Source organism: Pseudorasbora parva, chromosome 1 (assembly GCF_024679245.1).
Source record: "Pseudorasbora parva isolate DD20220531a chromosome 1, ASM2467924v1, whole genome shotgun sequence".
NCBI lineage: Eukaryota > Metazoa > Chordata > Actinopteri > Cypriniformes > Gobionidae > Pseudorasbora > Pseudorasbora parva.
This window is the reverse complement of record NC_090172.1, coordinates 62,148,179-62,172,763: the sequence shown is the minus strand read 5'-3', so window position 1 is coordinate 62,172,763 and position 24,585 is coordinate 62,148,179. Positions and strand designations below refer to the sequence as shown.

Here is a 24,585-nt window from a genome sequence, read left to right as displayed (position 1 = left end):
TAATTAAATATACACTTTTAACTAATAAATATAGGAGTTGGTCGAGCTGTCCTTCAAAGCTTGATTCTGGAACTATGGGGTTTAAATAAAATAGAACAAATAGCAAACAAGCACTGACATACTGTTCTGCATACCAGTTATGGCAACAATTTCAGAATTAATAAAATCTTGAAAAAGCAGAACGTTTTGTGCTGTTCTTAAATTTAATTGACCAAACATATTTAAATCATCCCCACTGCATGTATCCATGTTAGATAAACAATAACATATGAAATGTTGAATCAGAACATAATTGCGTTAACACACAGAACAGTAATGGAAATGATCTTTCAGTTATGGATGTGGCTCTTAAAAGAGCCTTTGGGGTTTGTGCGTCTGATGCCGCGGTGGATCTAAGCGCGCTCTCCGCGGATGCGGCGGGCCAGCTGGATGTCTTTGGGCATGATGGTGACTCTCTTGGCGTGGATGGCGCACAGGTTAGTGTCCTCAAACAGACCCACCAAATAAGCCTCGCTAGCCTCCTGCAGGGCCATGACAGCGGAGCTCTGGAAGCGCAGATCCGTCTTGAAATCCTGAGCGATTTCTCTCACCAGCCGCTGGAAGGGCAGTTTGCGGATCAGCAGCTCAGTGGATTTCTGATAACGGCGAATCTCCCTCAGCGCCACGGTACCGGGCCTGTAACGGTGAGGCTTCTTAACGCCACCGGTAGCTGGGGCGCTCTTACGGGCGGCTTTAGTAGCCAGCTGCTTCCTCGGGGCTTTTCCTCCGGTGGACTTACGGGCGGTCTGCTTGGTTCTCGCCATTGTTTCTGATGAGCTCAGCGGCTGCACTGAACAAAACAAACGAATGAAGAGTTCACAAGAACGCAGCGCTTATTTAACCCTAGAGCTGCCATGCGCTGATTGGATGGAGTCTCATCAGAGGCATTCGATTGGCTAATGTCGTGACAGCAGTTGACCAATGACGTCTCCTGTTTTCAGACTACAGTTTGTGGTTCCCGCCCAAACGCCCTTTGTTTACAAGAAAAATTGCAAATAATGAAATAAGTGAAGTGTTATCATTTTGTACACCGAAACCCGTTATTATATATATAACAAATAATGTGCTTCTAGTTTAAGAATTTAAAATTAACACAATTGAAAATCTGATTATAAAAGTAATATCAGACAAAATGCTCTTGAATTACAGCAATTTCCATAAGAAACACTTAAACCTGTGACTAATATTTTTTTAATTTTCAGTATAGTATAATATATTATTAGTGCCAATCCAAATTACATTCTTCTGCATTTGTATTTTATAGAAAAGGCTTTATTGGAAACTCAAGTAAAGATGGGATAGATCATTTAAATATTGTGACTCTTATTGAGAGAAAAAAAAATGCAGATTTTTTTTAGAGAAGCTAAATGTGTTATTACAACAATGGGCATTACGGAGTTAAGAAAATTCAAATATGGAATGAAATCACTCTCTCAAGGAGAAATTGTGTGGCTCTTAAAAGAGCCTTTGGGTCGCTAAAAGCAGGCTTTGGTGTATTTATTTGGACTTGGCGGGCTTCTCGGTCTTCTTGGGCAGCAGCACGGCCTGAATGTTGGGCAGCACGCCGCCCTGAGCGATGGTCACGCCACCCAGAAGCTTGTTCAGCTCCTCGTCATTGCGCACCGCCAGCTGCAGGTGTCGAGGAATGATACGGGTCTTCTTGTTGTCCCGAGCGGCGTTTCCAGCCAACTCCAGGATCTCAGCGGTGAGATACTCGAGCACAGCGGCCAAATAAACCGGAGCACCGGCACCGACGCGCTGGGCATAGTTGCCTTTGCGGAGAAGCCTGTGGACACGGCCGACGGGGAACTGCAGTCCCGCCCTGGAAGAGCGAGTCTTGGCCTTAGCGCGAGCCTTTCCACCGGTTTTGCCTCTTCCGCTCATCCTTAAAGTCAGACTTAACAGAATAATGAGCAGTGCCGCCACACACTGCCTTTAAAGGAGAGTGCCAGTTGCCCATTGGTTTAGAGTCTGAGGAGATTTGAACCAATCACTGAACTTCCCTCCAAAGCCCAACCCCCTTTCCTCGGATCATTTTTTAATGATTATAACTTCGCCTTTTTTACTCTAGATAGAAAAGATGAAAACTTTGAAAAAGATTTTATAGAAAATTCAAACAAGTACAAATATGAATATTAATCGCTGTGGACATGTCTGTGCACATTGGCCTTGTGATGCTGTAGGTTTTGTTATCTTATTGTAATAATAATTGTATCACTGCCCATAATGTTGTGTTGGGTTGTTTGTATTCTCGCAATCCTCCAGCAAGTGTTGTGTGTAAAGTTATATATTCGGCATATGTATTATATATTAACTAATTTATTATGAACACATTGCTTACTTTGCTAATTTATTTTGCCTGAACTCTGTGACTTGTGTTCAAGTCATCTATTGGCTATTTGCTTTCAAAAAAAACAAATTATTAAAATACACAAGTTTTGCTCTTTATTTAGAGTTAGGGGTGGCTCTTAAAAGAGCCGTTGAGGAACAAACAGTAGATTTTTATCTCTTTTTGGGAGCTGCCCTTTTAGGCTTGGCGGCTTTAGGCTTTGCTGCTTTAGGTTTAGCCGCCTTGGCCTTTTTAGGGCTTTTGGCTGCTTTCTTAGCGGCTGCTGGCTTCTTTGCCTTCTTGGGGCTCCTCGTCGCCTTCTTAGCGGCTGTGGCGGCGGGTTTCTTGGCCTTCTTCGGTGATTTCTTCGCGGCTTTGGCCTTCTTTACGGCTGCAGCTTTGGCCTTAGCGGCCGCGGGTTTCTTCGCTTTAGGAGCTGCTTTCTTGGCCTCGGCATGTTTCTTGTTGAGTCTGAAGGAGCCGGAGGCCCCGGTCCCTTTGACCAGCACCAGGATGTCATTAGACACCAAGTTATTCAGGGAGAACTTGATGCGGGAGTTGTTCTTCTCCACATTGTATCCGTCGGCAGCGAGCGCTTTCTTCAGTGCCGGGAGGGACACACCGCTCCTCTCCTGCGATGCGGACACAGCCTTGACGATGAGCTCGCGGACGCCTGGGCTAATTCTCAGGCGTTTGGTCGGTGATTTCTTCTTGGCCGCGGTTGTCTCAGCAGCTTCTGGAGCGATTTCTGCCATGATTTCTCTCAGCGAATCTGGACTGACTGTGATCAACAATTAACCGGAGCTGCGCATTTTGACCACAGCATGAGAACCGAGTAGACTACACCTGCTCTGTTCAGTGTCTGCTCCTCCACTAACGCCTTTGATTGTGTTTTCTGCTTTCATATTTGGAACAAAAATGAAGTTGAAAGACAGTTTAGTAAAGCTAAAACAACATACGAGTAGAGATACTGAACTTTATTTAAAGACTAAAACACGCAACTATGAACATTTTATTTTAGCATCATCGGATCAAATCCAAAGTGTGCACCGGTAATGAGCAAGGCAGTGTGTATATTTAATGTCATTTTGTGTATTAACATTGCCAAAGTGCTAGTTCAGAACCAGGACGACACACTCAATATATTATTAATGTCTTCAATGAAAGGAAGATCTCTGAAGGACTTACAGTGCAGTGTTTCATTCAGAAGTTGTTTTGCTCAGTCTGAAGCACATCTGTCACGTGTGTGTGTGTGTTCTTCATCTCCGGTCACTGCTGAAGCTCACATGTTTCAAAGCTACAAACTAACATTATTCGTTTTATTCAGTAATAGTTATTGGTAAAGTGTGCAAGTATTTGTTGAAATGACAACATAATTTTTTTGATGGAAGAGTAATGCAAATTGATTTTTTTTTTTTTTTAAATACTAAAGTTTAATTGTTATTAAATGAAACACTAATGACATTATTAGACATAGGCCCATCTTCCAGGAATATAGTGTTGAGCCTCTTTAAATAAATCCGTCACAAACACATTTGTAAATGTTCATAATGTAGAGGTTTTGTGCTTGATTTATATTTTTTTCACGAGAGAATTCACACAGCATTACTTTAAACCAAAGCTATTAAGATATTTGCATACTGGTGTGGATGAAGGACGGTGAAGGAACATATGAATAAAAGTCTCTTATATATCAATAAATCTTAAAAAGTCCTGACTATATCTGACTGTCAAATATTCAAAGCTTATCCAAACAGTCAACGGCTCTGATCATACACACTTAAATTCAAAGAGCAATACTGTCAAATCACACAACAAGACTGCAACAAACATGACATTAAGGTTATATTGTTAGATGTAGACAGTTTTGACCCATAGATCAGATATGCAAAATGAAGACCAGGAGTCAGGATGTTCAATCATCGGAGAGAATTTTACTGAAGAATAGTTTGCAGTTTCATCAGTAGAGTCAGCTTCAGAGTCTCTAGGGCGGTGGCAGGCCAGACTCTACTCTACACAACATTACCACACCAGTTATACAATTTCAAGGGCATGATTTACATCATTACAAACACGTGGAATATTACTGATTGGCATAAAGTCTAAACAATGTGTCACACGAGAATAGATAGGAGATGTTGTTGTTGTTAACCAGGATGTATACATCAGACAGTCCCAAGATTGGGGTAGTGTTGACTTCAGGGGAGTCCTAGAAAGACACCAAGAGGTCTAGGGTGTGAGAAAAGCGGTCCAATCCATTCCATAGACCTGCACAGAACATGTAACACACACACACACACACACACACACACACACACACACAAGACTCTAGGGCACATCTCTCCTCCAAGGTTAGCGCAGCAGTGAGCTAATCAACAGAACAAGATATCAACACCACATGACAAACGAATCTCCAGAAAGAAAAGTATGTCTAATGTCATCTACCTCATTCTATAAAGAAATATAAAGACAAAAATGTACTTCTATCAATGGGAAAAATCACCCTATATAAATGGGAAGAAATCAAAATTGGGAGACTCAAATCCTCCCACCCCTTCCTGTCCTGGGGTTACTAACAACAGGCAGGATTCACCTCTTGGAAGTTCTAGCTTTCTCTCCAAGGCCCTGTTGGTCAGGACCCAGAGATAGAGGTCAGGCTATCTATGTCAGGGCACAGAGATAGGGGTCAGACTGTCTTTGTCAGACCGTCTCTGGAAAGCAACTTAGAAACCATACAGCAGACATAGAGTCAAAATCATATTAAATAATAGTTAAATGTATTAATGATCACATAAAATTGATTGTCAATAATTTATTATTTTAAAAGGATAATAACTGATTATTTAATTATTGAGGTTATTAAAAATCATTCAAAAGGATAAGATGCATATGATGAAGATGCATATGATAAAGAGGCAAGGGTGTCGGCCCACTCCCCTCTTCAATATTCTCTGTCATGTTTTAAAAATGTGGATTATTATTTTAAACCATTGATCCTGTCACAGAAATATAAAAACAAAGCAAAAAGGGCAAGATCATCATGTCATTTCTCTTCACTTATTATCGTGTGTGTGTGTGTGTGTGTGTGTGTGTGTGTGTGTGTGTGTGTGTGTGTGTGTGTGTGTGTGTGTGTGTGTGTGTGTGTGTGTGTGTGTGTGTGTGTGTCAACCTATGTCTGCAACCGCAGTGAATATAAAAGGCCTGAGAGCAGAAGAAAGTCAGTCAGTTGAACTTTGACATGTTTTTCACTGCGGCTCTGTGGGTTTAACCAATCCAGACTCTGACCAAAATAATGACAGTCAGAATATTGTCATCGGACTCACGACCAGTTTTGAATCGCATACAGATTTCACTTATGAAATACAGATCATCATTGTAAAGACCACCTCTGATATTATCACATTTTAAACTTCTATAAGGCCTTCATACACACACAGTTATGATGAGGTGCTGCAGGAGTTTGATTGACAGCTGATGAAGATGAATGATGAAGACTGGCTTTAAATGATTCACACTGACATCCGGTCACTCAGGTATCTCACATTCTCATTCTGATGAAATCTAACAACAACAAAATATCTGTGGTTTAATTACGCTTTAACATTTTGTTGTGAAATCACCCAGAAGTTCTTGGTAACACTGGTGTTCTCATCCTTCCCTTTTCTCAACCGCTGAGACTGTCAACATTTGGCAATACCTCGATGGACTCTGACAGTAATTTGTAAGGGTTGTGTTAAAGTGATCTGCATAAAGATCAGATCCATTATTTAAATAAATCACTTATCATTCAGTCTGATGTAGTTTTGCATCCATCAATAACAAACCATCGGTATAATATACATATGAATATATTAAGGCTTTTCTTATAATGTAGACAAAGCTCTTTATTGAGGAACTCTTTCAACATTTCTTAAAGAGGATTCTGCTACTGCTTTTGTTCTAAACTCTTGTTAGTTTCTGAATTCAGGGAAGTATAAGCATGAAGTATAAGCAGAAAAGTGTTGTTTGATGCTAACTCTGACCTGAACTGCGGCTTCTTCTCTGTGTGTTTGTACAGGAAGTGTTGAGTCTATAAGACAGAGTGTGTGTTTGACAGCGTGTCATTAATATATCAGTATGGAGCTCAGTTCACTTCCTCTAATGCTCTGTGAGTATGATTTTATCATTTATGCATCATTTTTGCATTGTTTATAATGATGTAGTGAATCAGTGATCATTTGTTTTTCATCTTGCTATCACATGTGAATGTGTATCAATAGTATGAGTGGGCAATCTCGTGAAATGTATACGCCAAAATGAGGCCTACATATGATGCGCAGTTTTTCCGCATACCCACTTTATGGCGTATATATGACACACTCTTGATTAGGATGGGGTGGTGGGGTGGTGGTTCATGCGTATAATACGCCATAAAGTCCGTATCATATGCACACGAAAAACTGCCAACCATAGAGGCCAAAACTCCTTTTGGTGAATACATTCCACGAGATTGCACACTCGTACTATTTACACCCGTCCTCTGGAGTTGTTTTTCATGAAATCCGGCTGCTTCATTACATATTAAATCTGTTTTTCATTCATGCTGTTAATAATTTGAGTGTTAAATCATCTGTAGCTCATGATATCTGTGTGTGAAAGTGAAAAACACTTGATGTTGAGCTGAATGAGATCAGTGTATTGATCATTACTGTGATTCTTCAGTCGTTCAGTTTATGGTTTGTAATGTTGAATCGCAGATGCTGTCGTGTTCTGTTACTGTCTGTTGTCTTCAGTCGATCTTCACTTTCAGCAGTTTGAGCATCTTAGACTTAAAGGGGTTAAATTACACCCTAAAATGTAACTTCTGTCATTAATTCCTCACCCTAATGTCGTTGGACACCCGTCAGACCTCCGTTCATCTTCACACACAGATGAAGATATTAGTGTTGAAATCCGATGGCTCAGAAAGGCCTTCACTGACACCAATGTCATTTCCTCTCTCAAGACCCATAAAGGCACTAAAGAAGTCTTAGTCTTAATTGTGATGTGGTGACGTTACTGACCAATGATGTCACTTCCTATATAGCACTGATGGCATGAGAAATAATCTCCACAGTCCGTTGGCATGAGCTTCTCTTCACACTGTGGTTTCAGTTGTCATGACAGCAAAGATATTCTTAAATATGGTTTCTTCACACTTCCTTTCTTTCACCCTCAATATGTCCAGTTATTATTAACTGCCTTATATAGACGTGAAAGTCTAGAGATCTCTCGCTTCGAATATTTTTTAAAAAAATATATTTAATTTGTTGTGAGTCCGTTTAGCATATCTTGCTAATATTAAGTGTGTGTGTGTGTGTGTGTGTGTGTGTGTGTGTGTGTGTGTGTGTGTGTGTGTGTGTGTGTGTGTGTGTGTGTGTGTGTGTGTGTGTGTGTGTGTGTGTGTGTCTCTTTTTGCTTTTTAGTGCTGATTTCAAACATCCGCCCTGGACACACTCAAGGTGATTTCTATATTTATATTTTCTTCAAATTTTCACACATATAACACACGGACAGAAAATGGATATAGTGTTAAGAGTGTTTGTGTCATTTATTGGGTCCTTACTGATGCAGATGAGCTGTGTATGAAACTAATGTCTCGTATGATTAATGTTTAAACTATATCTGGATGTTTTAAGTGATATTAGAGACCAAAGGTGATCATAAGGCCTGACAAACCTGAAACCAGCCATCCACGGTTTCACTGTTATACCCAAGGGGGCGCTATTACACATCATTAAAAAGAGTACAGACTATCCAGATGAAGACACAGGTGAAGAAGAAGCAGAAAGAAGTGATAGAAGATCACTATCAAATATAAATGTCCTGTCCAAATACCCACACTTGCAGTCTTTGCACTTGACCACTTGTCTACTTACATGATGTATTTCCTGTATTTGGCCAGAGTGTTCAAATAATCATCTCAGGTAACACCAGGAGGTTTATATACAGCAGACTTACCTCTGTTCCATCACAGTTTGCAGCATCCCTCCACCACCCCATCTCCTCACTTCTATCTTCTAACTATTTCTATCCTGGGATGGGGGAGTACTTTGGGTTTGGGCTAAATTCAGAGGGTCCGATGTATTTTGTTGTCTGCGCAGACTTGCGCATATGATCCGCATCTCGAGTCTCTAGTCAACGGCTCTGATATTAACTATAGTTGTGCCCCATATGATGCACTGTTCACTATACACTACATAGTCAACCGTGTAGTGTATGAACTCTACATGGTCATTTTGTCATTTAACATCTGTATTTTGTAGTTCCTCCTCCTCCACTATGGCACTAAAGCTGTGACAGTCGAGTGCATTTCACCATGTAGGAAATAGTAAATGTGTGATCAGACTGATTTCAACGACAGCGAAGCGTCTATTATAGTGTAGAGGGCGGGATGCTTCAGATTCTAGAGAGCATTTGATTGGACAGAAGATGTGATGAGAAGATGAAGTCTGCGATGATGTCATCAAAATTTGTGATTCATTTTAGCAGAAGTGAGAGACTGTAAGTTTTGAAAGCTTACATCTCCTAAATGCGAATTTTGTCATTGTTTTGGAACACACCAGCTTATTCATAACCTTAAGGCTAACATAGTCATGCTACAAGCTAAAAAACTTCAAAAAACTAGTTTTGATTTTCAGTTTGATTTCGAGTCTTTAATTGTATGTAACTGTGACCTCATAAGGTGTATTGAACTTTCAATTACCCGATGGGACACACTTATAGTAGCCTGACAAGCCAGACCCACATCAAGATGTTTGGTCTGGAAACTCACCATTGACAGCTCAATCTGAGGGGCGGATAAACGGTCGTCTTTCAAACTCCCTCTGCACGCGATAGGATAGCGCTACACCAACCAGAGCAACGAAGGTGAAACAGAGCTCACTGACAGATTAAACATTCACCGGATCCGGTCGGCAAAACTCAGAACACATCTTCCCTTTTTAAGACTGACTTCAGGGCCGTTCTTTGTTCTTTTCTCAGAGAAAAGCTTAACTCCAAGTCTTCCAGAGTCACGGTCAAAGCTGATTCGAAAGACCGCCGCTGTTCGCCAGTTTCTGTGTTTACTAGAAGCACGCAAACGCAATTCGGCCGTCGTCATTATGGCCCCGCCCGCCAACTCTATACACGATGTGATTGGCCCGGCAAGAGTTTGGCGATTACAGCTCAGAAGGGTATTGAGAGTTGCTAGACGACACTCGCGGGCAGATTAAATTTGCTGCCGCTAGGGTGCGTCTAGATTTCTAGGCTACACTTATAGTGTTTACAGAGTTTTTTTCTATGTGCACTCCTTTATATTTTAAAATAAATGTCTAAATGTCATTCAGTTGTTTAAAATGTTGTTCTAATTAAGTGATGAAAAGAAGTTACAAATGTTGTACAAAATACACACAGCCTACTCATCTTTGCACAAATAAAATCTGCAGCACTATGTTTTACTATCAAATTAATGTCTAATTAAATTAACTTGCAGTGGAAGGTTTTTCTCAATATCTCACGATTTCAGGACACACGAGTTCCCGAACAAAATGCATGATGGAATACGCTTAGCCTCAAACACCGCTCCGAAGTGTGGGTTTACTGTGCATTAAGAGCACTACACTTTGGTATTTTTAAGATATGGGACAGTCTTGCGTAGGGCTGGGAATCGATTTCATAGAGGTGAATCGACTCATTTTTAAGAGCCCTTTTCAGTTGTCTCTCTCTCACTCTCTCACTAATAGTGATTGGAAGTAAACTTAAAACTTAATTTAAGTTAAACTCCAAAACTTCATTTTATAACAAAAGAGGCAGGTCTTGAAACTAACTATCTATTTGATTAATATAGATTTGTACTTGCTCTGCAAAAAAAATTACGACACACACAAAAAAAGTATTAATAGTATTTTAATAATTATTAAGACAAGTAAACAGTCAGTACTAAAATACAAACAAATGAACAATTTACAAGCAGCACAAATAAACTGGGGGACCCTAGGCTTGAGTTTATGTTTTTAGGCCCTTTATGCTACAAATGACCTCAAAAATAACATAATTATAGAGCTACAAAAAATATACAAACATTTTAATATACTTTGAGTTCCTAGAACAATTAATATGCGACATGCCTACTCTAGTCAAAGAGTCGAGAGAAGATCGAACCCCTGAAATAAAAAACCAAGCACCCATAAGGCCATTTTATGAGCATCCACACTTAGAATACTAGTAGCTACATTGATATTAGTACATAAAATATACTTAAAAATACACTTGAACTTTACTAATATACTTAATTAAATGAATTTGAAGCATACTTATTTCCAAAGGGTAGTCCCAGTAAGTCCAGCACAGTACATGTAGAGAGGTTGTTTTTTTAAATGGATATAGAATAATAGTCCTAAGTGTTAGGATTATTGTTGAAGATGCCTCTTTAGTTGTTTCTTTAAAAAATGGTTACAGACTCAGCAGTTCGGGTTGAGATGGGCAGGTTATTCCACCAGCAGTGAACAGAACCCAAGCTTCTGGAGCGCACATAAGTCTGGAGTAATGAGTTTAGGTACAGGGGTGCAGAGCCAGTGATTGTTCTGAAGGCAAACATTAGTGCCTTAAATCAAAATCCCTTTAAGACAAGTCCTTTCACTCGGCGGCCATCTTTGAAATACCTCTCGGGCATGAGAGTGCAGCTCCATCTCTTCAAACGGGCAAACATCAAATTATACAAAACTTTTTGACAAGCTTATGATTCAATTTCATATTTCAAATCACCAATGAATCTGACAACAACTGTCTCATACATTTGGTTTCTAGGTGTTTGAATTATGACGACAAACCTGCAGTTTTCATTCTGAACAAAGCTAATGCGCAATCCTCTGAACACTGCCTGGTTCTATAGCAACTGGAGCTTTTAAAGGCAGCTGCAGGGACGCAGTGACTTTACTAATCAACGATTGGCTCTTTCATTTAAAAGGCGGGGCTTATTCGCCACATTGAGCTTTGCACTTTCTCCTATTCATAAGTAATCAGAGTGCACTTTTCCTATATATAAAGTCTTTGCTTTATTTTGATACACGTGGCAATTGGCACCCAGTGCACGTTTATGAGGAGAGGTTATCTCTTTGGCTTGTGAAAGATCGTTCTCGCTGATGCATTCTGGGATCAGCTGCAGCGGTTTGACTGATGCGGTAAGGCCATTACAATAGTCCCGTCTGGAGAGAACAAGAGCTTCGACAAGGAGTTGTGTAGCTCCGATAGCAAGGGCCTGATCCTCCTGATGTCATTTAAGGAAAATCTGCAGGACCGGCAGTTAAAATAAGTTATGCTCAGAAGTATAATGACATGATAAGAGGGGCTTTAAATTGCAGAGAAGAAAAGGAGAAGGTTGTATATTGAGTAAATGATGAGTTTATTGTTCTCATCTTGTATGAGGTTTCCAGAGCAGTTAGTAATTTATTGATATTTTAGTTGTATTGCACTATTATTAGACACAGACAAGAAATACACACACTGCCATTTTCACTATTCTTACTTATCTTGGTTTCTTTGGATGTTGTATCATAACTTCTGTTTGTGCAGCTGCCGAGGCACCTAAAGCTGTTCTGACTGTAAAGTCTGAACCATCACAGATATTCAGAGGAGAGACTGTCACTCTCACATGTGGCGTACAGGAGGGAAATGTAACATACACATGGCAGTGTGGAGAAAATAAACAGCTCAAATCTAATGAGAAAGAGATGAAGATCACTCCAGATCACACACAGAAATGCATGTGTCAAGGCTGTGGTCGAGGCTGCTCTTACTGGAGTGATGAAGTGACTCTGAATGTGTCGGGTAAGTGATCCTCACTGAAAGGATCTTGCTAAACGGTATTTCTGCCCAAAAAATGTCCATTACCTTATCTTCATTTGTGCAGTTAGTTACAATTCACTTAGATCTGCCTTTTTGGATGCAATATCATAACATCTGTTTCTTCAATTACAGAGAGACCTAAAGCTGTTCTGACTGTAAAGCCTGAACCATCACAGATATTCAGAGGAGAGACTGTCACTCTCACATGTGACGTACAGGGGGAAGGATGGACATACAGATGGCAGTGTGATGGTAAAGATCAGCGCTCTAATGAGAAAGAGTTCAAGATCACTGTAGATCACACACAGATGTGCTGGTGTGACGGCTGTAGAGGATCAGGATCAGGATCAGGATCAGTCTGCTCTGACTCGAGTGATGAAGTGACTCTGACTGTGACGGGTGAGTGATCATCACTGACATCAGGATCTGCTCAGATGAGGAACAATTAATAAACTGCAAATGAAAAAATAAACTGTACTTGTAAACATTTCTGCTTCATGTTAGACAGACTGAACTGTAATTTACAGCGTCTGATTGTACAAGCTCACAGGATCTGTATCTTCATGTCTTCTTTATGAGAGCTCTCATGTTAGAAGAGCATAAAACCGCCATACAGTCACACATTACTCATAATGACCGAGCAAACAAGATGAGAGTAAGTTAAAATTACGATGCATTTAATATAAATGAAGATAAGCAGAGATAGATGATGACTGGATAACTTAGTTCTGTCATCATTTACTCGCCCTCATGTTGTTCTAAATCTGGGTCCGATTTTGTTAATCTGCACCCGCCTGTACCATTAAACCGCTTCTGACCCGTTTTACGACATGGAGCACTAATTCAAATCTTCACCTGACCCGACCCACTTAAAATAAAACCGGCACCCGAAATAAAAACAGTTTAGCATATAACATTATATAGGCCCACACATTTTTTGCTAGGCCATACAAAAGTAATTACAGCACCGCGCCACGTCTTTAAAATTCGAACACATTATTTTCAATGAGTGTGCGCACCAGCAGCGACATTCGGCGCCTGTCCGTGGTGACTCAGGAAGTTGTTCAAAATCCTGCCGCGCCACAGAGCACCAATGTACTGATTTCACCCTGTGCAACAAGATACACGTCGTGCAGCTCTTCTGTCAGAAGTGGATTAACTGAGGTCACGCGTATATAATGTGCGTGTCCGGCGCTGAGCTTTGAGTCCGGTGTGCGCGACCCCCTTGAAACCTTGTGTGAGTTTTTGAAAGTGAGAGAATCCAGGGAGGGCGCGTGGCGGCGAGACACAAAAACACAGATTGTTTTGAAATTATTTTATTAACTTGAAATACAGGCAAGACATAATTTTGTAGATGTGTTCCTAAAAATATGCATACATTTTTTATGTTGGCACGTTTTTCCCCCTTGTCCGACCTGACTCGCACCCGTATCCGACACAGTTGGATGTTTTCACCTGTTTCAGCTAAATTTGCGGGTCGACCCATCGGGTAGCTACCCGAACCCGTGAGATGATTCGACAGATCCCAGATCGTCTAACACGGCTCTGGGGGCTTCTGAAGCGAATCGCTGCGTTTGTGTAAGAAAATTGTCCATATTTAAAACTTAAAGCTCCGGCCGATCGCCTTCCATGGAAAAAGAGTTGAAAGTGCCTTCTCGCAATTCAAGATATATGTACAGCCTTTTGAACTGCAGGCACTTTCAACACTTTTCCCATAAGTTGAATACGGAATGCGATCGGACGATATGCCTTTATCATATCCCCAGAGCCATGGGGAACACGTTATTTGACGGACAGATGCAGTTTTAATGGACTTCAAAAACAGAGCTACATCTACTGTCATTACAAAGCTTAGATTAGCCAGGACTTTCTATATATATATATATATATATATATATATATATATATATATATATATATATATATATATATATATATATATATATATATATATATATATATATATATATATATATATATTTGATTTGTCTGAAAGAAGAATGTCATATACACATGACTCGATTCACGTTAAGAATATAAGTAGTACCGGTCAATATAACTCGTAGTACCCAGATGAGCGATGTGTTATTAAATTTTGGCGGTTGTTATCTGGGAATAACATAGCCAGAGTCACGTAATAAACAGCATTAATTAAAGTTTATTAAAGGGCATATTGCAGGTTAGAGTCAGTGAAACAATGTATTAAAAAATAGTGTAATGTAAACTAGATTCCATGAGAATTTTTGCGAGAAAATGTTGCTTCCGCATCTAAAAATGCCAAAACCGGAAGTGACGTAACGGGAGGGAGTGCAGTGAATTTCAACGACAGGAAAACGAATCGCAATGACATTTCAGACGCTGAGGAAATTGTGAATGTTTATTAATAGTCATATGGCAACCACAGACGTACAATTATGACACAGAATTACAGGCCAGGGTTAGACAGAACAACGGTCAGAGGAGACACAATGGCCCTCATTTATCAAAAGTGCGTACACCAAATTTCCAGCGTACACCTTGCGTACACCCAAACCCACGGTGACTTTGAGATTTATCAATATGGACGTTGGCGTACGGCACGCTCAAATCCTACGCCAGCTCAGGAGGTGGTGTACGCACGTTTGGAGTTAGTGTGAAAATGCGCAGAAAAACAATTCCTAACACCACAAAACACACTGGCCCTCATTTATCAATCTTGCGTAGAAACGGGTGTATATGTTGGCGTAAGATTATGCTTACACTCCTCTCACCGCCTGATTTATGAAACTGTGCGCACCTCTGCAATTCAGGTGTACGCAATACTTGCCCTTGATAAATCCCACGGCTGAAAACGATCGTCATTAGAATAACACGCCCCTATATATTCAAGACTCCGCCTCCCGCACGCCCTCATTTTACGCCATGGACAAACAGAAGACGGCAAAGAAACGAAACTTCTCCGACGTGGAGATCGGGCGCGCTAAATCATCTCACTAGTCCACTAGTCAGGGCACTGATTAGGGCATAAGTCAACGGGCTGACTCCCGGATCAGTGCTCTGACTAGTGAACTATTGAGATGATTGAGACACGCCCATCGAGACCATCACCAGGGAAGTGGAAAAAAAACCCGAAATTGTTTTATTTGGGAGTTTAAAGAGTGGGATTAAAGGCACCTACAAAAACAAAATATGGACCCAAATTACGAGTAGCTACTGTTAGTGTGGGGGTTGAGAAGCGCACTCCAGCAGTTTAAATAGCTGTTTGGATGATAAATTACCATCACAATGCATTATTTTACAGCACGTTTTGAAACAATTAGCATTTAATTTCGTATCACGGCACATGTATTGGGGTGTACAATAGTGATGATGTATTGTGGAGTAAGATTCATTCACATTAATAATTACATGACAATTTGTAAGATTCTTCTTCTTATTATTATGATTATTATTCTTAATGACGCTTGTTATTTAGAAGAAGAATGCCGTTTTTATTGATTTTATTATTATTTAAAAGAAGAAGGCCATTTTTATTATTTTGTCAGTCTGAATTATTTTAGTCCCAGTCCGTGCGCAGCTGCCGGGCCAGGCGGGCCTGAAACGTCAGATAAAGCGCACAGGCTCGCGACTGGAGGAATACATATGCCTACAGATCAAACGCTTTGGTAAAGTCACACAAATTAAACATTGACGTTCATGTTGCACACAAATAAACACTAAATGTTGTTGTTTACGGTGGGTCATATAGCATATCTTGTCAGTGCGTTTTGTGGTGTTGTTGTTTTTCTGCGCATTTTCTCACTAACTCAAACGTGCGTACACCACCTCCTGAGCTGCCGTAGGATTTGAGCGTGCCGTACGCCAACGTCCATATTGATAAATCTCAAAGTCACCGTGGGTTTGGGTGTACGCAAGGTGTACGCTGGAAATTTGGTGTACGCACTTTTGATAAATGAGGGCCACTGACAAGATATGCTATATGACCCACTGTTAAAAACCACAACAACAACATTCAGTGTTTATTTTTGTGCAACATGAACGTCAATGTTTAATTTGTGTGGCTTTACCAAAGCGTTTGATTTTTAGGCATATGTAGCCTATTCCTCCAGTCGCGAGCCTGTGCGCTTTATCTGACGTTTCAGGCCCGCCTGGCCCGGCAGCTGCGCACGGACTGGGACTAAAATAATTCAGACTGACAAAATAATAAAAATGACCTTCTTCTTTTAAATAATAATAATAATAATAATCTTCTTCTAAATAACAAGCGTCATTAAGAATAATAATCATAATAATAAGAAGAAGAATCTTACAAATTGTCATGTAATTATTAATGTGAATGAATCTTACTCCACAATACATCATCACTATTGTACACCCCAATACATGTGCCGTGATACGACATTAAATGCTAATTGTTTCAAAACGTGCTGTAAAATAATGCATTGTGATGGTAATTTATCATCCAAACAGCTATTTAAACTGCTGGAGTGCGCTTTCTCATCCACTCTATTAAGCGTAGCTACTCGTAATTTGGGTCCATATTTTGTTTTTGTAGGTGTCTTTATTCCCACTCTTTAAACTCCCAAATAAAACAATTTTGGGGTTTTTTCCACTTCCCTGGTGATGGTCTCGATGGGCGCGTCTCAATCATCTCACTAGTTCAGTAGTCAGGGCACTGATCAGGGAGTCAGCCCATTGACTTATGTCCTAGTGAACTAGTGAACTAGTGATATGATTGAGCGCGCCCGATCTCCACGTCGGAGAAGTTTCGCTTCTTTGCCGTCTTCTGTTTGTCCATGGCGTAAAATGAGGGCGTGGGGGAGGCGGAGACTTGAATATATAGGGGCGTGTTATTCTAATGACGATCGTTTTCAGCCGCGGCATTTATCAAGGGCAAGTATTGCGTACACCTGGATTGCAGAGGTGCGTACAGCTTCATAAATCAGGCGATGAGAGGAGTGTAAGCATAATCTTACGCCAACATATACACCAGTTTCTACGCAAGATTGATAAATGAGGGCCATTGAGTTGTTGTGTGAGGAGAAACAGTGGAGAAAAGGGCAGTTTCTCGATGAGAGACCAGTGTTAGCTAATGATATGAACACTGTACTCGGATTACAATACTGTACAGATAATTATCATGTATCAGGCAATAGCAAATTGGTCATCTAGGAGTCTCGATTCTTACCAATAACAAAAACTAATAAGCTTTGACCATCATGCATGCACACTCACTAATATCTGTCCACACTAAACATTATGTGATATAACATTAGCGGTTTCTCATTATGACTGATTTGGTAGTTATCAAATGTTTAAAAAATCAAGATTTACGGTGCACAGTTCACGTTTTCTTTGAGCCTCATCTCTGAAGGACCATCACTCCTCCTGCCAGCTTCCAAACCACAGACAGTATAACATTAGTGTTACTGGCCCTCATTTATCAATCTTGCGTAGAAACGGGTGTATATGTTGGCGTAAGATTATGCTTACACTCCTCTCACCGCCTGATTTATGAAACTGTGCGCACCTCTGCAATTCAGGTGTACGCAATACTTGCCCTTGATAAATCCCGCGGCTGAAAACGATCGTCATTAGAATAACACGCCCCTATATATTCAAGTCTCCGCCTCCCCCACGCCCTCATTTTACACCATGGACACACAGAAGACGGCAAAGAAACGAAACTTCTCAGACGTGGAGATCGGGCGCGCTCAATCATCTCACTAGTCCACTTAGTCAGGGCACTGATTAGGACATAAGTCAACGGGCTGACTCCCGGATCAGTGCTCTGACTACTGAACTATTGAGATGATTGAGATGCGCCCATCGAGACCATCACCAGGGAAGTGGAAAAAAACCCGAAATTGTTTTATTTGGGAGTTTAAAGAGTGGGATTAAAGGCGCTCACAAAAACAAAATATGGACCCAAATTACGAGTAGCTACTGTTAGTGTGGGGGTTGAGAAGCGCACTCCAGCAGTTTAAATAGCTGTTTGGATGATAAATTACCATCACAATGCATTATTTTACAGCACGTTTTGAAACAATTAGCATTTAATTTCGTATCACGGCATGTATTGGGGTGTACAATAGTGATGATGATGTGATGTGGAGTAAGATTCATTCACATTAATAATTACATGACAATTTGTAAGATTCTTCTTCTTATTATTATGATTATTATTCTTAATGACGCTTGTTATTTAGAAGAAAATGCCGTTTTTATTGATTTTATTATTATTTAAAAGAAGAAGGTCATTTTTATTATTTTGTCAGTCTGAATTATTTTAGTCCCAGTCCGTGCGCAGCTGCGGGCCAGGCGGGCCTGAAACGTCAGATAAAGCGCACAGGCTCGCGACTGGAGGAATACATATGCCTACAGATCAAACATTTTGGTAAAGTCACACAAATTAAACATTGACGTTCATGTTACACAAAAATAAACACTAAATGTTGTTGTTGTGGTTTTTAACAGTGGGTCATATAGCTTATCTTGTCAGTGCGTTTTGTGGTGTTAGGAATTGCTTTTCTGCGCATTTTCCCACTAACTCAAACGTGCGTACACCACCTCCTGAGCTGGCGTAGGATTTGAGCGTGCCGTACGCCAACGTCCATATTGATAAATCTCGAAGTCACCGTGGGTTTGGGTGTACGCAAGGTGTACGCTGGAAATTTGGTGTACGCACTTTTGATAAATGAGGGCCATTGTATGCATTTGAGTGAACTTGAATGTACATACATGGCATGAATAAAATACTTACATTACCAGCACATAATTTTCATACGTACATTAGCACAAATGCATACAGTCTCACACTTTTCATTAATTTGTATTCATCAATATTAAAACTGGATTTACGTAGGCCTAAAAACATATACTATTTCATACATGGTTATAAATTCATTTTGGAAAAAAGAATGTAACCTGCAATATGCCCTTTAAGGATCAAGATCAAGTTATCTGCTTCTCTTGTGCTACATCAAGACATCCAATAATATCTGTCATGACTCAAATTAATGCACAGCTCAGATTAAAAGGCTACGCCCAGTTCGTAGATCCTAAAGTACTTAAGAGGCGAGGACCAGCCTGCCGCATTACAAACATCCTGGAGAGGAGCCCCAGACAACAAAGCTTTAGAGGCAGCCTTACCCCTGGTAGAGTGGGCCCGGACTGCCAAGGGGGAATGCTGTCCGGCCACCTCATAAGCGAGTGAGATGACCTCGACCACCCACTTGCTTATCCTCTGCATAGATGAAGGGTACCCTCTTTTAGGTGCGCCAAAACAGACAAACAATTGATCAGCTTTTCTCCACAGGGCAGCTCTGTGGACATATACATCTAGTGCCCTAACCGGACATAGCAGATTGAGTTTATCTTGGTCTGACGTCTGGAAAGGAGGAGGACAGAAGGCCTGCAGAACAATAGGACCGCTAGGAACCTGCAAACCTTAGGGACATAACCTGGTCTAGAAAGGATAAAAGCTTTCACCATACCGGGTGCAAATTCCAAGCACGAGGGAACCACCGAAAGGGACTGAATGTCTCCAATTCTTTTAAGAGACGAAATAGCCAGAAGAAAGGTAGTCTTTAGTGTCAAAAACTTGTCTGACACCTCCTTTATAGGCTCAAACAGAGCCACAAACAGGCCCTGAAGCACAGTGGCCAAGTCCCATTTGGGAACCCTTGTACGAACGACGTACACCTTTATTGTGCAGGGGGTCAACCCTGCTGAGAATCTGTCCTGCAGGAACTCCAGCACTGTACCAATCAAGCCTGCATTATCCCTCTCAGATACTAAAGCTTTTGCGGAATCCAAGTCTTTAACAGTGTAAAAAGCTCAGTATGCATGAAACAGCATTTCACTCCCCCTTTAATGAAAGCCGCTCACAATGCTCAAAGCAGCCCCCTCGAGAGCTGCTTTGGCATGCTGTACTCCCAAGCAAGCAACACACATAGAATGTGTATCCCCACCCGTGATGAAGCGAAGGCAGGGATGAACACATATAGTGAATTGCTGTTGCTCGCCATATTTCTCTTTTTTTCTCTTTATGTTTCTTTCAATATTTAACAAAGGTGGAAAACTCCTGCCTAGCATTCACTAAAGACAGACAAAAACACCAAATTTTGACAGACAGATTCACACAGATTGCTTACTGAAGGCGCAGAAGCTAGTTTCTGTATTTTCTATAGTTTCTGGGTCTATGACGTCACCCGCCCATATCACGTTCCATTTTCCGATTGGACTGATTCGACACACGCTTCATGACGCAATCACACAGAGGCGTTCTCACAGCATTTCGACACAGCTCGAGTTCTCTGAAAGGGAAGTAATAATTCTATCAAAAAATAATTTGTCTATAGTATTATACGCAATATTATAATATTATTTTAAAATACAGTTTTATATTATTATTATTAGGGGCCAAGCACTAAAAGAGGCACCCATTGTATCCATTCCCAATTTTTTTTTTTCTGCCATTGAAGTCTATGGCAGCCCATAGAACCGTTTGTGGGAAAGTTGTAATTATTTGACATTCTGAAAGAGGACAGTCCCAGCATTAAATACACCAATTTTGGTGTCTCTAACGCAATCCCTTTAGCACCACCACCTGTCCAAAGTTGCACTCATGTTTATGATAATAACTTTTGAACTTTAAGGGATAGAAGCAAAATTCATCCACATTTTCCACTGATTTTCATTGGATTTCACCTTATGACATAATTTCCGTCATTATATATTTCCCGCCATTTTGAATTTTCCCAAAAACCTACTTTTGCAAACTCGTCCTAGACGGTTCATCCAATTTTCACTAAAGTTGAACCAGATCATCTTCAGCCTGTGTCAGGGATTGGGGATTGAATTCATGTTGATTCGTCAAATTGTTTCCGATAAACACACAAACACATTTTACGTAGCATTGCTTATACACAAAAAGTGTAACTTGTGTATTATATTCATTCATTACTCACAGACTGATATATTTCAAATGTTTATTTCTTTTCATTTGGATGATATCTCAGGAAATTAAAATTTTACTTAAGACGAATACAAAGAAAGGAATTTTAGAAATCTTGGCCAACTGAAAAGTACAGTCCCTGACAAAAGTCATGTCACTTGTGTACAAATTGACCTTAAGTGCCGCTGAAATATATTTCTAATCAAGATTTTTTTACAAGAAATGGCTCATTTTAATCCCACCAGCTTTTGTGATAATGTTTCAGTGAAAAACTAAACTTTCAAAAAGTATTCCAATATTCACAGCTTGGTAAAGCCCATTGAATCAATTTTTGCAAAGACATAAGTGTTGTGGCCTTGTCATATGAGCTTCACCTTTGACTAATAATGGATCAATTAGGTCTCAAGTGTGTATAAAAAGAACCCCAGTACGCTAGACCTTCACATCAACTGCAACTAGACCTCTGCAAACATGCCTAAGATTCACCCAGAGACTAAAGTTTTGATTATCAAGAGGCTGAAGACCAGATCCACTGCTGATGTGGCAGACACCTTCAATGTGTCTCAGCGTCAAGTACAGAGGATAAAAAAAAGATTTGAAGAGACTGGAGACGTTTTTGACAAGCCCAGGTCAGGCAGACCCCGCAAGACAACTGCTCGAGAGGACCGTTTGTTGGCTCGAAAATCCAAGGCCAGCCCATTTTCCACTGCAGCAGAGCTCCACGAGACCTGGTCACCTGAAGTCCCTGTGTCACCCAGAACAGTTTGTCGGATTCTGTCTCGAAATGGCCTCCATGGTCGAATCAGTGCCCAGAAGCCAGCACTAAACAAAAGACAATTGAAAAACCGTGTGGCATTTGCCAAGGTCCACAGCCTGCTAAAAGGATGGATGCTGGAAAAGTGGCAGAAGGTGGATTTTTCAGATGAATCTTCTGTTGAATTACACCACAGTCGCCGCAAATATTGCAGGAGACCTATTGGAGCCAGAATGGATCCGAGATTCACCCAGAAAACAGTGAAGTTTGGTGGCGGAAAAATCATGGTCTGGGGTTACATCCAGTGTGGGGGTGTGCGAGAGATCTGCAGGGTGGAAGGCAACATCAATAGTCTAAAATACCAAGAAATCTTAGCTACCTCTTATATTCCCAACCATAAAAGAGGCCAAATTCTGCAGCAGGACGGTGCTCCATCGCATACTTCCATCTCCACATCAAAGTTCCTCAAGGCGAAGAAGATCAAGATGCTCCAGGATTGGCCAGCCCAGTCACCAGACATGAACATCATTGAGCATATGTGGGGTAGGATGAAAGAGGACGCATGGAAGACGAAACCAAAGAATATTGATGAACTCTGGGAGGCATGCAAGACTGCTTTCTTAGCTATTCCTGATGACTTCATCAATGAATTGTATAAATCCTTGCCAAACCGCATGGATGCAGTCCTTCAAGCTCATAGAAGTCATACAAGATATTAAATTTGGATCTCACAGCACCACAACTTAATTTGCTGACATATTTTTGTATTTGCTGTAAATTTGTTCAATTTCTGTATAGGCGACACAACTTTTGTCTTGCCAAAATTTGACCTTTCCGTCTTGATTAAATGATAAATATTTTTTCTGTGAACATTATTTATTTCAGTGCATTAAACATCATTTGGGAGGGTTTAAGCTTTTCATATGAGCTATTTCTAACACCAATTAATTAATTAAAAGTCAGGTTAATATCAGGTATTTCTAGAAAATAGATAAGCGACAAGACTTTTGTCAGGGACTGTATGAACGTGAAAAGTATGAACATGTACAGTACTCAACACTTCGTTGGGGCTACTTTTGCCTGAATTTATGCAGCAATGCGGCGCATACCTGTCAACATTTGGTTATCAAAATCCAGGAGATTTTTGTTGGTGCATAAATCCTCACATAAACCCATAATAACAGTACATTTCATTTGTACCTTTGCTCTACCTACCTGTATAACAACAAGTAGGAAATATACATAAATTGTAATCAGTTTGCACTGCATAAGTTATGAATTATATCTAGATTAATCCTTATTAAAGGTACTGAAGTTATTTAGTCAAGAGCAGAGCATATTTAGTGAGCAATTACTTTTGTTCTTTACATTGTCATTATAAGTGGTTACTGTCACTTCAAAAGATCTTCCGCTGTCGCACATGATACGGATGTGAGATGCTGAAGTTGCAGTTACAAAGTGCGTGACTGTCCCCCATCCTGCTCCTCTTCAGAATATTAAATTCACTGTCCCATCACGAGGGTTTTGTTTTTTTGGCAGGAGTGCCTTCCGTCTCTATCATTATATCCATCATCCGTTCTCTGTTTTGTTTTTTGTTTTTTTCCCGCGTTGTCAATCGCCATCTGACCTCACACACTAACCTCGTGACAACTGTCACCTACAGTACTGTAGGGCAGGCTACTGCAGATGGCAGTATCGCGAGGCTAGTTACAGATCTCAGATTGGAAACGTTTTTTTTTTTTTTTACTCCGGTATTATTATTTTTTAATAACGCAGATTAAAATACAGGAGATTTACAGTAAAATACTAATACGGTAGGACGGCGGGAAATAAGGGTAAAATACGGGACTTTCCTGGCCAAAACGGGATACTTGACAGGTATGATGCGGCGTGGCATGGAGTCGATCAGTTTGTGGCTCTGCTCAGGTGTTTCACGAGTTCACACTTACATCAATTAAATAGATAAGTATTATGCATATTTGGCATGCTTTCTGGGGAGGGCTCCATGCTGATCAGATTTTTTACCCAAACCCAGAGTAATCAAGTGTTTAATTAGTTTTAATTGTCTGAACATGCTTCTCCCGAATTTTTTTTATAAAACATCAATATGAAAGCCCAGGTTGCTCTGATAGTGGCCTTCAGCTCTTCTGCTTTGTTAGGTCTGTCTTATCGCATCTTCCTCTTAACAATTACACATAGATTTTCTATGGGGTTAAGGTCAGGTGAGTTTGCTGGCCAGTTAAGAATAGGGATACCATAGACCTTAAACCAGGTACTGTGTGCAGGTGCCAAGTCCTGTTGGGAAATGAAATTTGCATCTCCATGAAGTTGGTCAGCAGCAAGAAAACAAGAAGTGCTCTAAAACTTCCTGGTATACGGCTCTGTTGAACTTGGACCTCAGAAAACACAGCGGACCAACACCAGCAAAAGACATGGCTCCCCAAACCATCACTGACTGTGGACACTTTACACTGGACCTCAAGCAACATGGATTGTGTGCCTTTCCTCTCTTCCTCCAGACTCTGGGACCCTGATTTCCAAAGGAAATGCAAATTTTACTTTCATCAGAGAACATAACTTTGGACCACTCAGCAGTCCTTTTTATCTTTAGCCCAAGTGAGACGCTTCGTACACTGTCTGTTGTTCAAGAGTGGCTTGACGCAAGTTAATTAATAATAATTA

The 24,585-nt window shown here is 40.5% G+C and overlaps 4 protein-coding genes across 4 annotated transcripts in view; 1 reads left to right on the top strand and 3 right to left on the bottom strand.

The window, feature by feature from the left end:
• Positions 1-85: 85 nt before the first annotated feature.
• LOC137079767 (histone H3) lies at positions 86-803 on the bottom strand. Its single transcript, XM_067447535.1, has one exon. The coding sequence runs from the start codon at positions 801-803 to the stop codon at positions 393-395; it is 411 nt and encodes a 136-aa protein (XP_067303636.1). The 3' UTR covers positions 86-392.
• A 663-nt stretch (positions 804-1,466) lies between these two features.
• Positions 1,467-1,923, bottom strand: LOC137079868 (histone H2A-like). Its single transcript, XM_067447542.1, has one exon. It carries the CDS (start codon positions 1,921-1,923, stop codon positions 1,537-1,539), a length of 387 nt encoding a protein of 128 aa, XP_067303643.1. The 3' UTR covers positions 1,467-1,536.
• Positions 1,924-2,504: 581 nt separating this feature from the next.
• Positions 2,505-3,407, bottom strand: LOC137079688 (histone H1-like). Its single transcript, XM_067447530.1, has one exon. It carries the CDS (start codon positions 3,121-3,123, stop codon positions 2,542-2,544), a length of 582 nt encoding a protein of 193 aa, XP_067303631.1. The 5' UTR covers positions 3,124-3,407; the 3' UTR covers positions 2,505-2,541.
• A 2,132-nt stretch (positions 3,408-5,539) lies between these two features.
• Positions 5,540-24,585, top strand: part of LOC137070960 (B-cell receptor CD22-like) — a 34,671-nt gene continuing 15,625 nt past the window's right edge. Inside the window, exons 1-3 of the mRNA XM_067438591.1 lie at positions 5,540-5,585; positions 11,939-12,193; positions 12,344-12,610. Coding sequence (XP_067294692.1) covers positions 5,540-5,585; positions 11,939-12,193; positions 12,344-12,610 — 568 coding nt within the window. The remainder of the gene's footprint in view (positions 5,586-11,938; positions 12,194-12,343; positions 12,611-24,585) is intronic.

Excerpts from the sequence above, each read along its gene's own strand:
- LOC137079868 (XM_067447542.1), bottom strand. The coding sequence starts at position 1,923 with ATGAGCGGAAGAGGCAAAACCGGTGGAAAGGCTCGCGCTAAGGCCAAG.
- LOC137079688 (XM_067447530.1), bottom strand. The coding sequence starts at position 3,123 with ATGGCAGAAATCGCTCCAGAAGCTGCTGAGACAACCGCGGCCAAGAAG.
- LOC137079767 (XM_067447535.1), bottom strand. The coding sequence starts at position 803 with ATGGCGAGAACCAAGCAGACCGCCCGTAAGTCCACCGGAGGAAAAGCC.